This window comes from Ursus maritimus, unplaced genomic scaffold (assembly GCF_017311325.1).
Source record: "Ursus maritimus isolate PB19 unplaced genomic scaffold, ASM1731132v1 scaffold_21, whole genome shotgun sequence".
In the NCBI taxonomy this organism is placed as follows: Eukaryota; Metazoa; Chordata; class Mammalia; order Carnivora; family Ursidae; genus Ursus; species Ursus maritimus.
Genome location: NW_024424564.1, coordinates 13,201,055 through 13,217,179, shown reverse-complemented (window position 1 = coordinate 13,217,179; position 16,125 = coordinate 13,201,055). Strand labels below are relative to the sequence as shown.

The window sequence follows — 16,125 nt, the reverse complement described above, 5'->3', positions numbered from 1 at the left end:
ATATTAGCATTTTAAATATGCAATATATCATAAGTAAACCACTATTTGACAATAAATGTTACATACATTTTAAAATTCTGCTTATTTTTCATGACAAAAAAATTATAATACTGAAACTTTTACATAAGTTTTTAATATTCCATGCCATTTTACGGGCTTATCTAAAGTATTTTTTCCTGGGGTGCCTGGCTGGCTCAGTCAGTGGAGTATGGGACTCTTGATATCAGGCTTGTGAGTTCAAGCTCCACACTGACTGTAGAGATTACTTAAAAATAAAATCTTAAAAAAAAATTTTTTAAATAAAGTATTTTTAACATCATTTTCATGTTAAATTTACAACCACTGTTCAATTATATAATTTTACCTTACACATGAAATTCAAACTTACTGATAATGCCCCAAAGATAAACCACTGCCAAAAACAATTATTAAATAAAATCATTTACTAAAAACATACCTTTTCTAACACACGTAATATTCCTGAAATCAAGCTGTCTTGGTCATTGGTCTTTCCACAAGATGAGTGAATATAGACCCCTTCCTGTTCATATATAATCTGGAACAACAAATAAAGAATCACACCATTATTATTCAGTAATATTTTGACGTTTGTTAAAAAAATTAGAAATTTTCATATAACGCCTGAGCCACATTTCTGATTATTTCATATATAAACATTTTATTTTTGAAATACCACTTAGGCTAAAGAGCACTTCAAACTAAAGATAAATTGGAAGGAAGTTTACTATATAGAAGTTTGTTGGTTTAGTGATAATCACCATCTTGATCCTTTCCTTAAACGAAGATATCATGCTAATTGCTATGTATCTCAAGTGAATTCCACTTTACAAATTTTTAACAAACATTAAGCAAGATACTGGATTCAAACTGAAAAAGGACATGAAAATATTCAAGAATAAGAACAGATGAAATACAACAAGAAATCAATGCTTTCTAACTATTCCTAGAACAGCACATGTTTTACTGTAAGATCATTTCAGTGTGTTTTTGTAGCACAGTGGCATAGAAATTCAGGGAATAATTTGGGAATTTTAAAGAGTAATGACGAGGACTTCTAGGAATGATTAAAGCAGTTCATGCACACAAATATTTACTGAATGCTTCTATATGTAAAAGCATGCAAAAGACTATAGTTATATAGACAGGATTAAGACATGGTCCTGAACAATACCCTACAGGAATGTAAGAGAGACTGAAGTTAATTCCTGAGTAAACTGAACCATGTAGAGTTAAGTCTTATCTTCTATTAGCATAATATTATAAATTAAGATTCCATTCCTGGGACCCATTTCAAACAATTAAAAATTTTTTTCATTATGAAAATAAGAGAAATAAAATAATCACTTTGAGACCTAAGTACTTTTGACATATATAAGTCTGGAAGAGAGTGTAAGTTTCTATTTATGTAGACCTCTTTCTAATTCCAGGATAATTAACATACAGTTATATTAGTTTTAGGTGTCCAACATAGTGATTCAACAATTCTATACATTACTCAGTGCTCATCATTATAAATGTACTCTTTTTTTTATTTAAATTCAATTAATTAACATATAATGTATTATTTGTTTCAGGGGTACAGGTCTGTGATTCATCAGTCTTATATCATACCCAGTTCTCCTTACAACACATACCCTCTCTTAATCCCCTTCACCTATTTCACCCATCCCCCACCCATCTGCTCTCTGGTAGCCACCAGTTTGTTCTACATTTAAGAGCCTTTTTTGTCTCTTTTTTGTCTCTTGTTCATTTGTTTTGTTTCTTCAATCCACATATAAGTGAAATCATATGGTGTCTTTCTCTGACTGACTTATTTCATTTAGCATTACACCCTCTAGATCCATCCACGTTGTTGCAAATGGCAAAACTTCATCTTTTTATAGCTGAGTAATATAGCATTGTGTGTGGGCGAGTGTATATCACATCTTCTTTATCCATTCATCTATCATTGGATAGTTGGGATGCTTCCATATTTTGGTTATTATAAATAATGCTGCTATAAACATAGGGATGCACGTATCCCTTTGAATTAGTGTTTTCATATTCTTTGGGTAAATACCCAGTAGTGGAATTACTGGATCTTGTGGTAATTCTATTATTGTTTTGAGGAATCTCCATATTGTTTTCCACAGTGGCTGCACCATTTTGCATTCCCACCAACAGTACATAAGGATTCCTTTTTCTCCACATCCTCGCCAACGCTTGTTGTTTCTTGTGTTGTTGATTTTAGCCATTCTGACAGGCATGAGGTGTATCTCATCGTTGTTTTGATTTGCATTTCCCTGATGATAAGTGATGATGAGCATCTTTTTATGTGTCTCTTGGCCATTGTATGTCTTCTTTGAAGAAATGTCTGTTCGTGTCCTCTGCCCATTTAATTGAATCGTTTGGTTTCTTTGGTGTTGAGCTGCATAAGTTCTTTATATATTTTGGATAACAACCCTTTATCAGATATATCATTTGCAAATATCTTCTCCCATTCCATAGACTGCCTTTAAATTTTATTGATCATTTTCTTTGCTGTGCAGAAGCTTTTTATCTTGATGTAGTCCCAAACAGTTTATTTTTGATTTTGTTTTCCTTGCCCGAGGAGACATATCTAGAAAAATGCTGTTACAAATGATGTCAAAGAAATTACTACCTATGCTTTCTTCTAGGATTTATATGGTTTCAGGTCTCGTAGTTAGGTCTTTAATCCATTTGGGGTTTATTTTTATGTACAGCATAAGAAAATGGTCCAGTTTCATTCTTTTACATGTACTGTCCAGTTTTCCCAACACCTTGTTGAAGAGACTGTCTTCTTCCCAATGCATATTCTTGCCTCCTCTGCTGAAGATTAACTGACATGAGTTTATTACTGGGCTTTCTGTTCTGCTCCACCCATCTGTGTGTCTATTTTTGTGCCAGTATCATACTGTTTTGATTACAACAGCTTTGCAGTATATCTCGAAATCTGGGACTGTGATATCTCCAATTTTGTTCTTTTTCAAGACTGCTTTGGCTATTCAGGTCTTTTGTGGTTCCATACAAATTTTAGGATTATTTATTTTAGGTCTGTGAAAAATGCTGTTGGTATTTTGATGGGGATTGCATTAAATCTGTAGACTGCTTTGGGTAGTATGGACATTTTATATTTACCACATCACTATTCAGAAAACCATGGGGACTAACATACAAGACAAGCACCATCACAACCCATCACCATCACGCCCTAGTTATGAATGTAAATGGCTATGCATCTTCCTGTTTTTAGCTAACATTTATGGAATACTTATGCACCAGGAACTCCACATGTTATAGCTTAATCCCCATAAACCTAGACCACAGGCTCCGTAACTGTATCCCACTACATCATTAAAATGGAAAGCCCATTTGTGTTAATGAGAAAACTGAAAGAGAGGTTAAATAATTTGCCTAAGATCGTTGATGCAAATAGTAAGGGATGGTTAAGGAGTAGTGTGATTAAAATCCAGGCAGTCTGATACCAGAGAACTATGCTCTTAGCTACTACGTTATAAAGTACCACATTACTTTTACTGTTTTTCCCGTGTTATGTTAGTCACTTGGATATGAAGTTATATGTCAGTAAAAGAGTCCTTCTAGCAATCAAGATCACCAGAGAAATTCTGATCTCAAAAACCCAAGATGGCCTTCAGTGAAATAGCTGTTAAGCACCAGACCAGCATTAAGCAGAAGGCCAAGACTGGGGACAGTACCAGTTGGGAAGCAGTGGAAGACAATTCTATGCTGTTTGTATAAAGATAAAAACTTTTAAGGTACACAGATTTATTTACACATGTGCATAAAGATATGCTTAAGACTATTCACAGTACTATTATTTATAACATCAGGTGGGGTGAGGCAGGGAGGAAAAAAGGAAAGGGAAGTTATGAATCTAAATATCCACAGAGAGGGAGATGATCAAACATATCCAGGGATAGTCATTCTATGGGAATACTATTCAGGAATTAAGAAAGGATCAGACAGATTAAACAAACAGACAAACATGGAAAAAACTGCCCATTATATATAGTATAATGACATTAATATTTTTTTAAAAGCTTCTCTAAATCACTGTAAAATACCCAGAACAAGTTATGAAAGGACACACTTTAAGCTGTTAACAGAGATTACTTGTGAAAGAGAATGGGACATGGAAAGGCTGAAAGAAAACTGTAACTGTCTATGTTAATGCCTCTATCTTACTTGAACATTTCGAAGTTAAAATACAGTTACACATTGCCTAGTAATACAAAATAATTTTCATAAGTAAAAAAGGAAATTGCAGAAGTATAAACGATAACCTTTCCAGACTTCAGTTTATCAATTTTTAAAACAAGAGGTTAAACTAGATAATTACATCTGGGGCCACAATATGGAAGTATGGAAAGGTTAAGGGAAAGAAACCCATTAAAATCTCAAGCTTTAGTGAGAAATAGATCAGAGACATATCTGAAAACTACACGTTAGCATACTTTCACCCAAGTCTCAGCGAAAACAATAATCAAGAGCTTCATAGGTCTCAGGTCGCCTGGGTGGCTCAGTTGGCTAAGCCTCTGATTCTTGGTTTCAGCTCAAATCATGATCTCATGAGTCATGGGATCAAGCCCCACATCAGGCTCCCCACTCAGTGGGAAGTCGGCCTGAAATGCTCTCCCTCTGCCCCCCCACTCTCTCTCTCAAATAAAAAGTTAAATATTTAAAAAAAAAAAAAAAAAAAAAAAAGGAGGTTCATAGCTCTCATAGTAGAAAAAGGGACACTCATTTGCCCAGAAGAGCTTGGTGTCATTAACAATGCAATCTAAGATTCTGTGATACTATTAACACTAAACAGACTGGAACTTTTATTAAGTAAGTGAATCCTAAAGAACCAAATGAACACTTTACCTAACTGAAGCACATTAAGGAACTCTTTCTTTCCTGTGCACATGTTGATCAGGTGTTGCTTATTTTTCTTCATTTACGAAAAAGTTGAGTTTCCTAAGTAATTTAGCTGAGAAAATATTTAAAAAGCATTAAAGTGCCAGACACCTTACAAAAAAGTCCAAGCTGCACTCATTCTAGGTTCAAAGTGTTCCTTAAACTCTTTAGCACTTTTTGATGAACAAATCCAGAACTCCAAACCCAGACTTGTACTGTCTTTAGAAAGCAGTCATGTTCAGCTTTCTAATTCGAGGGGTGTGATGTTAACCAGTACAAATTACTAATTCTGCCAGAAATGGAATGAAATTAATAAACTTAACTTCCTGAGCTCCTAAACCTTATGAAGTGTTATGAGACTCAAAGGGACCAAACAAACAAGTTGCATCAGTACATAATTTACCTCAAATAGTAAACAACTTAATGACAACACTTTTAACTATTTACTGTTTTCAAAGCACTCCGATCTCATGTAATCCTCAGAACCAAATTGAATGTGTCAGAAATAGACCTTATTTCCATCTCCATGTTACAGAATAATAAACTGAGACACAAAGCTGTTCAGTGACTACTCAAGACCACATGCATACCAAAGGAAGGAGTGGATTTCAGATTTCCCAACACCTTCATCCATTAAATTTCAACTGTTACTGCCTCAAGAAACTACCAGAAAAATTCCACATGGCTTCCCTAGAGGAAAGCAGTTTCTGAAATTGCTTAGATGTAGAAAATGCTGCTGCTTAGGACTAAAAAACAATTTTTAAATGTCTTTAATTTAAAATCAATGCAACAGCTAACTAATAATCTGGACTTTAAACAAAAATCTTTGGTTTTCTCCCATCTGTACGTCTAAATATTATACACAAAAAGCTTAGTACTCCTTTTATATCATCTTGGTTTGAATCATTCATTTTAATATAGTCCTTCACTCTATTTTTGCGGGAATGATTTTACTTATTTCTTTATTTACAGTATATGTCAGTTCATCATTCCAGCTTCTGAGTACATGTGCCTAGTAAAATACAACTCTACAGGTATCAACTACCTTCAATAGCCCAAAAAACAAAAACAGAAGTCCCACTAAAATTCTGAGCTTACACAATATAAAAATGGTATTTCTTCTTCCTTAGACTCTATAACTGAATTGATTCCTGAGGAGTATCTTTCTGCCATAGGACCTTCTGCTTCCTATCTTCATCAACAGTAATAATTAGAATTTGAAAAGCTATCTCCAAGCTTGTTTGATATGAGAAAGTATTTCACTACAGGGAATAATTATGGTATCAGGAATTTCATCTGAGGCAATACATTTAGTAAAACAGGTTTCCAACTTCTTTACTCTGGTTTTGTTCATAATCTCTAATGCAAAATAAAAAGTTAAAATGCTATTATCAGCATGTAATATTTCTATTATGCATCACTTACACAGCATTTGTACGTTATCACATTTGATCCTCATAACACAATTAGATACGTGTTATCATTCCCACTTTGTAACTGAGAAAAAATGCAAGAGAAGTTAAGTGATTTGATCAAGGTTCTTCCACTAGTCTGGGGTTGAGATCCAGAGATCTGCTCCAACAAGTTTTATTTGTCCAAAGGGTACATAATAACAAGCCAAACAACATAAGGCGCAGTATATAAAGACACTAACAAAATTATTCCAGTATACTATATGCTCATATTCCAATCTGAGGAAGTCAGCAATTACCAATGCTGTGAACATGAGCAGGCCCTCTGTGCTACAGGAAGCAAAGAAAGGACACCAGCAATGCCTCTCTTTCTACTACCTAAGATTTGAGAGAAGATGAAGAGGTCATATGCATAATAGGAAAAAAAAAACATAAGTCAGAAAGAAAAACAAGAAAAAAATCATATTCCAGTTAGGTAAAGGGCAATGAAAACTAAGGTCAGGAAGTCGGCAAATGGTATATGTGCCATGGAACCAAGCACAGGAAGCTGGCAAATGGAAAGCTAGGAGAAGAAAAAGACTCAGACAAAAGTCTGCACTACTAGAGATGCACAGCATGTTTGAGACTCCTTTCACAGCGAAACTAGACTCTCAGTTACCCACACCAAGCATCCCAAATGGGAACACAATGTACAGGCAGTAAAGATATCGCATGATTACTACCCTAGGGACACAGGCACTGAATGTAAAAATAAAACAGCCTCATCATTTCCCTAGCACACGTATCTGAGATAATGTAAAAAGTCTATGTCAGATTCTCCAAGCCTAATAATTTACTAATCCATGATACTCTACAACGCAACGAGTTATATGGCAAAAACACATCTGCGATACATCTCTAATGAAGATACTAATGGTGCTTTCACTTCATCTTCCAATTTACTTGGCAGGGAAAACAAAGTATGAAAACTGTACACAACAGGATATATAGCTGTCAAAATCAGGATTTGGGTGGTTTGGGGTGGTTTTGGGTTTTGGCTTTTGGACCATGATTCCTGTATGGTTCAATCTCTCAAAATCAAGAAATACCAAGTTTGCTGAGGAATTTAAAATGAAACAGGAGAATAAACAAACTACCTAAAGAAAAATAAGTACCAAACACCATAAAAGACAAAAGGTGCAAGACTGAGAAAAAAAGAACTGAAAGAAGTATCCAGTAATACTAAGTAGAGAACAGAAAAGAAGAATTTAAATAAAAACAAAAAAAGACAGGACAGCAGTGTTTAAAAAATGCTAGCACCAATAACGAAATGCAAGAAAGTAAGTACTACAGAAGTTAGGACAGTGGTTACTTGGGGGGAAAGGGTACACGGAAGGTCTTCTGGAGTGGCTGTAAAGGTCTATTTCTCTACTGAAGTGGTGGTCACAAGGATGTCCGCCTTATGAAGATATAGACGTGCCAATTTGCTGTATGTAAGTTTTGTTTTACAACCAAAATGCTAAAAATCACTGGTAATAAAACCAAATGTGCAGTTTTAAAAACAATTTAAACCAAATCTCATAGGTAGTGGAGGAATATTGTCAGATGGAAATCATGACATGAATTCAACAATGAAAGGAGAAAACTAAACAGAAGGATACATCAAGCAAATTTGAGGGAATAGCACCACCTATTACTAAACATACCAGCAAAATAAAAGGAAGGGAAGGAAGGGAAAGAATTGTTATCATTACAGAGACTATACACAGACTACCAACGAAATGTGGAAAAAAGAATGAAATGGTTATTACAAAAACTCTGGAAAAGGGGCGCCTGGGTGGTTTAGTCAGTTAAGCGTCTGCCTTCAGCTCAGGGTCCTGGGATAAGGCCCCATGTTAGCTCCCTGCAGAAAGGACTCTTCGTCCTCTTCCTCTGCCCCTCTCCGCTGCTCATGTGTGCAAGTGCTCGCTTGCTCTCTCTCTCTCTCTCAAAGAAATAAATAAGTCTTTAAAAACAAAACAAAAACAAAACCAAAAACCTCTGGAAGAAAAAGATCATCTCAGAGTTCCTAACAATCAAGGAAACAAATTTGGAACACAAATACTCAGCCTGAGCTTGAGAACAAAAGACACATAGCAGAAATAGGTATTAATCCCACCAAAAACAGAGGGAAAAAGCCCCTATAATATACATGCAGCCAAGATAGAGTGAAAGAGACTGGACTGATCTTCTCACCAGAAAACAAAAACAGGAACAAAAAAGCAAGCAAGCAGGCTGGCCAAACCTATGAAACAATTTTTTTTTTTAATCAGGTAATGAAAAGACAGTGAATGCTCAAAGGAAACAAATGAGGTGAGCCATACAACTGCCGGAGCTTACTGTCTTGAGAGAGGTTCTAGCTGGCAAAGGGAGAGAAAATCCAGCTGATACCTAGAGTTGTCTCCAAGAGTTGAGGACACAGCTGAGAATTGGGGGAGGCCAGGACAGAGTTCACAGGACAGAGTACCAGGGAAGAGAAAAGGGCACAGAGAACTCAAAAAGAGATCTGCAGAGGTTCCTCCCTGAGTAGCCAGCAGAGCACTGGTCAGTGCATGTGTATCAATAATTTACATTAAATTACCTAAGGTTAGGGGGGAAAGCCACAAGAAATTATTAGAAGAAACAATATGCAAGCTCACACAGAACTATTACCATCAGAGTGGCAAAGCTTATAATTAAGAGGGCACTGGATAAAGTACTCAGAACAGCCTAGCCTCAGCAGTGGGCCTAAATTAGTCTCACACTAAACGCTGTGCTGTATCCATCTAAAAAGTTGAAAAGCAAGACCCAAAAGTGTTGGTTTCCACGTAACAGAATAAAGCCAAAAATATTTCATATGAATACAAAAATATCTACAACCAACAAGATAAAATTCACAAGAGCTAACATCTAGTATTAAAAAAAAAATTTACCACGCACACTAATAGTCAGGAAAATTTGACCTTAATGAGGAGGAAAATCAACCAATTAAATATGACCCCAAATGACACAAATAATAGAATAAGTAGAGAAGGATATTAAAGCATTATTATAACTGAACTGGATATAGTCAAAACTCTAGAAAAAGTTAGAAATCACTGAGAAGACATCTAAAATATAAAAAACACCCAGTGAACTTCTAGAGATGAAAACTACAATGTAAGATGAAAAATACACCAAACAGGGGAACCTGGGTGGCTCAGTCGTTTGCCTTCGGCTCAGGTCATGATTCCAGGGTCCTGGGATCGAGCTCAACATCCAGCTCCCTGCTCAGTGGGAAGCCTGTTTCTCCCTCTCACACTCCCCCTGCTTGTGTTCCCTCTCTGTCTCTCTCTCTGTCAAATAAAATCTTTAAAAAAAAGAAAGAAAGTAAGAAAGTAAGAAAGAAAGAAAGAAAGAGAAAGAGAAAAGAAAAATACACTGGTATAATGGCAGATTAGACACTGCAGAAGAATAATCAAACTGAAGTTACAGCAATAGAAACTATACACACACACACACACACACACACACACACAGAGGGGGGAAAAAGACTAAGAAAAGGTGAATAGAGCATCAATGAGCTGCAGGAAAACTTCAAGTGGTCTAATATGCATATAACTGAAGTACTTGAAGATGATGAGAAAAAGATCTCTTTTGAAAAAACAATTGCAGACATTTTTCCAAATTTGATGAAGACTATAAACCCACAGATCTACACAGCCCAATGAACTGTGTGCAAGAATCACAAAGAAAACTATATATAGGTACATCATAATTAAACTGCACAAAATCAGTAATACACAGAAAATCTTAAAGTCAGCCAGAGGAAAAAAATGTTAAATATAACGAGTTTCTTTTTTGAAACAAGACCAGAAGACAATGAAGCAACACGTTTTTCTTTTTAACCATGTTACTAAGGTATGACTGACATGTATTTAATGTGTACAATTTAAAATTTTTTATTTATTTGTTTGACAGAGAGTACAAGGAGGGGGAGCGGCAGGGAGAGGGAGAAGCAGGCTCCCGCTGAGCAGAGAGCCCGAGGTGGGGCTCAATCCCAGGACCCTGGGATCATGACCTGAGCCGAAGGCAGACGCTTAACCAACTGAGACACCCAGGCGCCCCAATAATGTATGATTTTTTTAAAAGATTTTATTTATTTGAGATAGACAGCATGCGCGCAGAAGTGTGTGCAGGAGCAGGGGTAGGGGCGGAGGGAGAAGCAGACTCCCTGCTGATCAGGGAGACTGAACGTGGGGCTCAATCCCAGGACCCTGAGATCATGACCACAGCTGAAGGCAGATGTTTAACCAACTGAACCACCCAAGCACCCCTTTAATGTGTACGATTTGATAAGTCTGAGATAAGTATATACCCATGAAACCATCATCATCAAGCCATAAACATATCCATCACCTCTCAATGCTTCTTCCTATCTCCTTGGAACATCTTTAAAGTATTGAAAGGAAACCACTGTTAACCTATAATTCTACACGCAGAGAAAATATATTTTTTTAAGATTTTATTTATTTATTTGACAGAGAGAGAGAGCAAGAGAGGGAACACCAGCAAAGGGCGTGTGAGAGGGAGAAGCAGACTCCCCACCGAGCAGGGAGCCTGATGCGGGGCTTGATCCCAGGACCCTGGGATCATGACCTGAGCAGAAGTCAGACGCTTAACGCTGAGCCACCCAAGCACCCCGAGATATATCTTTCAAAAAAGAAGATAAAATACTTTTTCAGACATATAAAAGCTAAAAATAACTCATCACCATTAGACCTACACTACAGAAAATGTTGAAGTCTTTCAGGCAGAATAAATTATACTAGAAGGAAATCTGAATCCACACACAGAAATGAAAGCCAACCAAAATGGTTAACTATGTGGATAAACACATTTTATTTCTTGTTAATCAAATCTCTTTGTTTAAAGCATAAGCAGAATGTTCGCTTCAGCAGCAAAAAAACTAAAATTGGAATAATACAGAGTTTAGCATGGCCCCTGCACAAGAATGACACAGAAATTCGTGAAGTGTTCCATGTTTTTTCACTATATTGTACACCTGAAACTAATAAAACACTCTATGTTAACCATACCAGAATTTATTTTCTTTTTATTACGTTCAGTTAGCCGACATATTATAGTACATTATTAGTTTTGATATAGTGTTCAACAACACATCAGTTGTGTATAACACCCAGCGCTCATCACAACACGTGCCCTCAATACCCATCACCAGGTTACCCCATTCCCCTCACTCTCCTTACCTCTGCAACCCTCAGTTTCTTTCCCGAAGTCCAGAGTCTCTCATGGTTTGTCTCCCTCCCCGATTTCTTCCCATTCAGTTTTCCCTCCCTTTCCCCATGGTCCTCTGCGCTATTCCTTATGTTCCACATATGAGTGAAACCACATGATAATTGTCTTTCTCTGCTTGACTTATTTCACTTAGTATAATGGCCTCCAGTTCCATCCATGTCGATGCAAATGGTAGGTATTCATCCTTTCTGATGGCTGAGTAATATTCCATTAACCATACCAGAATTTAAAATAAAAGAGAAAAAAAGAAAGCACAAGAAGATAAATGTATGTATATCTTTGTTTTGTGGGTTTGTAACACATGCAAAAGTAAAATTACAAATATTGCACAAAGGTCAGGAGAAGAGAAATGGAAGTATATTATTCTAAGTTCTTATACTTAACACCAAGTAGTATAACTCTTGAAGATAAACGTTAAAGATACAGAAATTAAGGTAAGTGAAAGTAAGTTTAAGATGTATGCTATAAGCCCTAAAACAATCACTATAAGAGATATAGCCAATAAGTCAACAACATAAACATGGAATAATTAAAACTAGTTTGTTAATCACAAAGAAGGCAGAAATAGAAAACTAAACAAAGAAAAGATGGGACAAATGAAAAACAAAAAGCAAAATGACAGATTTAAATTTAACCACATCAGTAACTGCATAAAATATAAATCATCTAAAGACTTCAACTAAAAAGAGGTTGTTAGACTGGAGAGAAAACAAAACCAAACTCTGTGCTACCAAAAAGTATTTTAAATATAAAGAAAAACAGGTTAAAAAAAAGATATATCATACTAACACAATAAAAAGAAAGCTAGAATGGCTATATTAATATCAGACAAAAATAAATTCATAGCAAAATAAAATTAGCAGGTACAAGGATAATTTCACAATGATAAAGTAGTCAATACATCAAGACAATCTAACAACCCTAAATGTTTATTCACCTAATAACAGAATTTCAAAAATTTTAAACATAAACTGATAGAACTGCACAAACAAATCCACAATTAGAGTCAGATTCCAATACACCTCCTTCAGTAACTCCTAAAACAGATGACAAAAAAATCAGTCACAATGTAAGACTTGAATAACACATCAAACAACTTGACCTGAATGGCACTTATAGAACACTCTACCCAACAAGACAATACATGTTCTTTTCAAGTGTATGCAAAACACTTACCAAGACAGATTATACTTTGGGCCATAAAACAAATCTCAGTAAATTTAAGAGTTCAAGTATATAGTGTGACCACAATAGAATTAAATTATAAATCAGTGATTGACATATCTAGAAATTAATAACATGTTTCTAATCCAAGGGTCAAAGAAAAAAATCAAAAGGGAAATTAAAAAATATGTGAACTGAATGAAAATGCAAACACAGGATGGCTCAGCCGGTTAGACGTCTGCCTTTGGCTCAGGTCATGATCTCAGGGTCCTGGGATGGAGCACCTTGTCAGGCTCCCTGCTCATGGGGAGCCTGCTTCTCCCTCTCCCTCTGTGCCTCCCCCGCTTGTGCTTTCACTCTCTACCTCAAAAAATTAATTAAAAAAAAAAAGAAAATATAAACATATCAAAATGTGTGCAGTGTCACTAAGCAGTGCTTAGTGAGTGTGAAATACATAGCACTACATGCTTCATTAGAAAAGAAAAAGGCCTCAAATTAATGGCCTCAGCTTCTACCTTAAGATACTAGAAAAAGAACTGCAAATTAAACCCAAAGTAAGCAGAAAGAAAGAAAGATCAGAGTAGAAATCAATAAAAATAGAAAAAAAAATGGGGGGGGGAATCAATGAAACCAAAAACAAGTTCTTTAAGAATAAAACTGGTAAAACTCCAGCCAGACTGACTGATAAGGAAAAAACAAAAGACACAAATTAAACAATATTAAAAATTAAAGCATTAACATCACTACAGATTTACACATAGAAAAAAGATACTGAAAAGGGGGGGAGATACTAAGCTATTTCTTGAACAACTTACACTAATAATTTGACCACTCAGACAAAACAGATAAATTCCTTAAGAGACACACCTATCAAAGCTCACTCAAGATGAAACAGGTAACCTGAGTAGCTCAAGATCAATTAAGGAAATAGAATTTGTTGTTAAAAACCTAAGACAAAGAAAATTCCAGGCCCAGATGCTTCTACTGATGAGTTTTGCCAAATATTTAAGAAGTAATACCAATCCTACACAAACTTCCAGAAAACTGAAGAGTAACTTCCCAACTCATTCTATGAGGCCAGCATTACCCTGACACCAAAATGATACTAAAACATTACTATATAGAACTACAGGGGCGCCTGGGTGGCACAGTGGTTAAGCGTCTGCCTTCGGCTCAGGGCGTGATCCCGGCGTTATGGGATCGAGCCCCGCCATCAGGTTCTCCCACTATGAGCCTGCTTCTTCCTCCCCCACTCCCCCTGCTTGTGTTCCCTCTCTCGCTGGCTGTCTCTATCTCTGTCGAATAAATAAATAAAATCTTAAAAAAAAAAAAAAAAAACTACAGACGAATGTATCTCATGAACTTAGATGCAAAAATTCTAAACAAAATTTGGCAAATTGAACCCAACAATATGTGCAAATGAAAATACTTCATGACCAAGTGGGGTTTACCCTACTTGAGGTTGGTTTAATATTCAAAAATCAATCCCTGTAATTCACCACAGTGAAAAAAAATTTTAAAGAAAAACCATATGATCATCTCGAAAGGTTAGAAAAAGCATTCAACAAAATCCAACATCCATTTCTGACAAAAACTCTCAGCAAATTAAGAATAGAAGGAACCCTTCTCAGTCTGATAAAGGGCATCTATGAAACACTACATCTGATACCATACACCATATAAAGACTGAATGTTTTTTTCCTAAGATCAAGAACAAGATAAGGATGTCCAATCTTACTACTCTATTCAATACTGTACTTGAGATTCTATTTTTTTTTTAAAGATTTTGTTTATTTATTTGACACAGAGAGAGACGGCCAGCGAGAGAGGGAACACAAGCAGGGGGAGTGGGAGAAGAAGAAGCAGGCTCCCAGCAGAAGAGCCTGATGTGGGGCTAGATCCCAGAACACCGGGATCACACCCTGAGCCGAAGGCAGACGCTTAACGACTGCGCCACCCAGACGCCCCTGTACTTGAGATTTTAGATACCACAATAAACAAAAAATAAATAAAAGGCATCTAAATTGGAAGAAGTAAAACAACTCATTTGCAGATAACATGGCTGTCTAGGTAGAAAATCCAGTAGAATCTACATAAAAGCTGTTAAAACTAAATGAATTTATTTACAAGGATCCAGGACTCAATATCAATATGCAAAAATCAATTATATATATATATTATATATAATATACATAAATACATGTAAATAAATATATATTAAATATAGCATTTATAATAACATCAAAAAATATCAAATACTCAGAAATAAATCTTTTTTTTTATTTAAACGCAATTAACCAACGTATAGTACATCATTAGTTTCAGATGAGGTATTCAATAATTTATCAGTTTCATACAACACTCAGTGCTCATCACATCACAAGCCCTCCTTAATGCCCACCACCCAATTATCGCATCCCCCCACCCGCCTCCCCTCCAGCAACCCGGTTTGTTTCCTATAGTTAAGAGTCTCTCATGGTTTGTCTCCCTCTGTGATTTCTTTCCATTCCATTTTCCCTCCCTTGCCCTATGATCCTCTATGCCGTTTCTTCTATTCCACATATGAGTGAAACCATAAGATAACTGTCTTTCTCTGCTCAGGTATAAATCTAATAGAAGATGTGCAAGACTTCTAAACTGAAGATTATAAAAGTATTTGAGAGAAATGAAAGAAGAACTAAATTAAATACAAAATACACCATGTTCACGGCTCAGGAGAATCATATTGTTAAGATGTCCATTCTCTCCCAAACTGACCTCTAGATTGATTGCAATGCCCATCAAAATCCCAGCAGGCTCTTCTGGAGGTATTAACAAGCTGATTCTAAATTTGGCGGAAATTCAAATGACCTAGAATAATCAAATCAGCCTTCAAAGAGGATAATGGTGGAGGACTGACATACCTCACTTTAAGACTCAATCTAAATCTACAGTAATTGAGAAAATGTAATATTTATGTAAAGAGAAATAAACAGACTGACAGTACAGAATAAAGAGTTCCAAAATCAACATAAACATATATATATATATACGGTAAATTTATTTTTGACAAAAGTACAAAAGCAATTCAGCAAAGAAAGAATAAGTCTTTTCAACAAATAGCGCTTGAAAAACTGTATCAGTGTGCAAAAAATAAACTTCAATCCATACAATGCACCATACACACAGATTAAACTGAAATGGGCCACAGATTTAAATGTAAAAAGTAAATCTACAGGGGCACTTGGGAGGCACAGTCAGTTAAGCGTCTGACTCTTGGTTTAGGCTCAGGTTGTGATCTCAGTGGGGTGAGATCAGGCCCCATGTCAGGTAT

General features: G+C 35.9%; 1 protein-coding gene and 1 pseudogene across 3 annotated transcripts in view; one reads left to right on the top strand and one right to left on the bottom strand.

Moving 5' to 3' along the window:
* Positions 1-16,125, bottom strand: part of TBC1D15 (TBC1 domain family member 15) — a 76,122-nt gene that overhangs the window by 47,952 nt on the left and 12,045 nt on the right. For all 3 annotated transcript variants that reach the window (XM_008684306.2, XM_040637263.1, XM_040637264.1), the window contains exon 2: positions 458-556. In XM_008684306.2, coding sequence (XP_008682528.1) covers positions 458-556 — 99 coding nt within the window. The remainder of the gene's footprint in view (positions 1-457; positions 557-16,125) is intronic.
* LOC121104497 lies at positions 11,279-11,378 on the top strand (annotated as a pseudogene).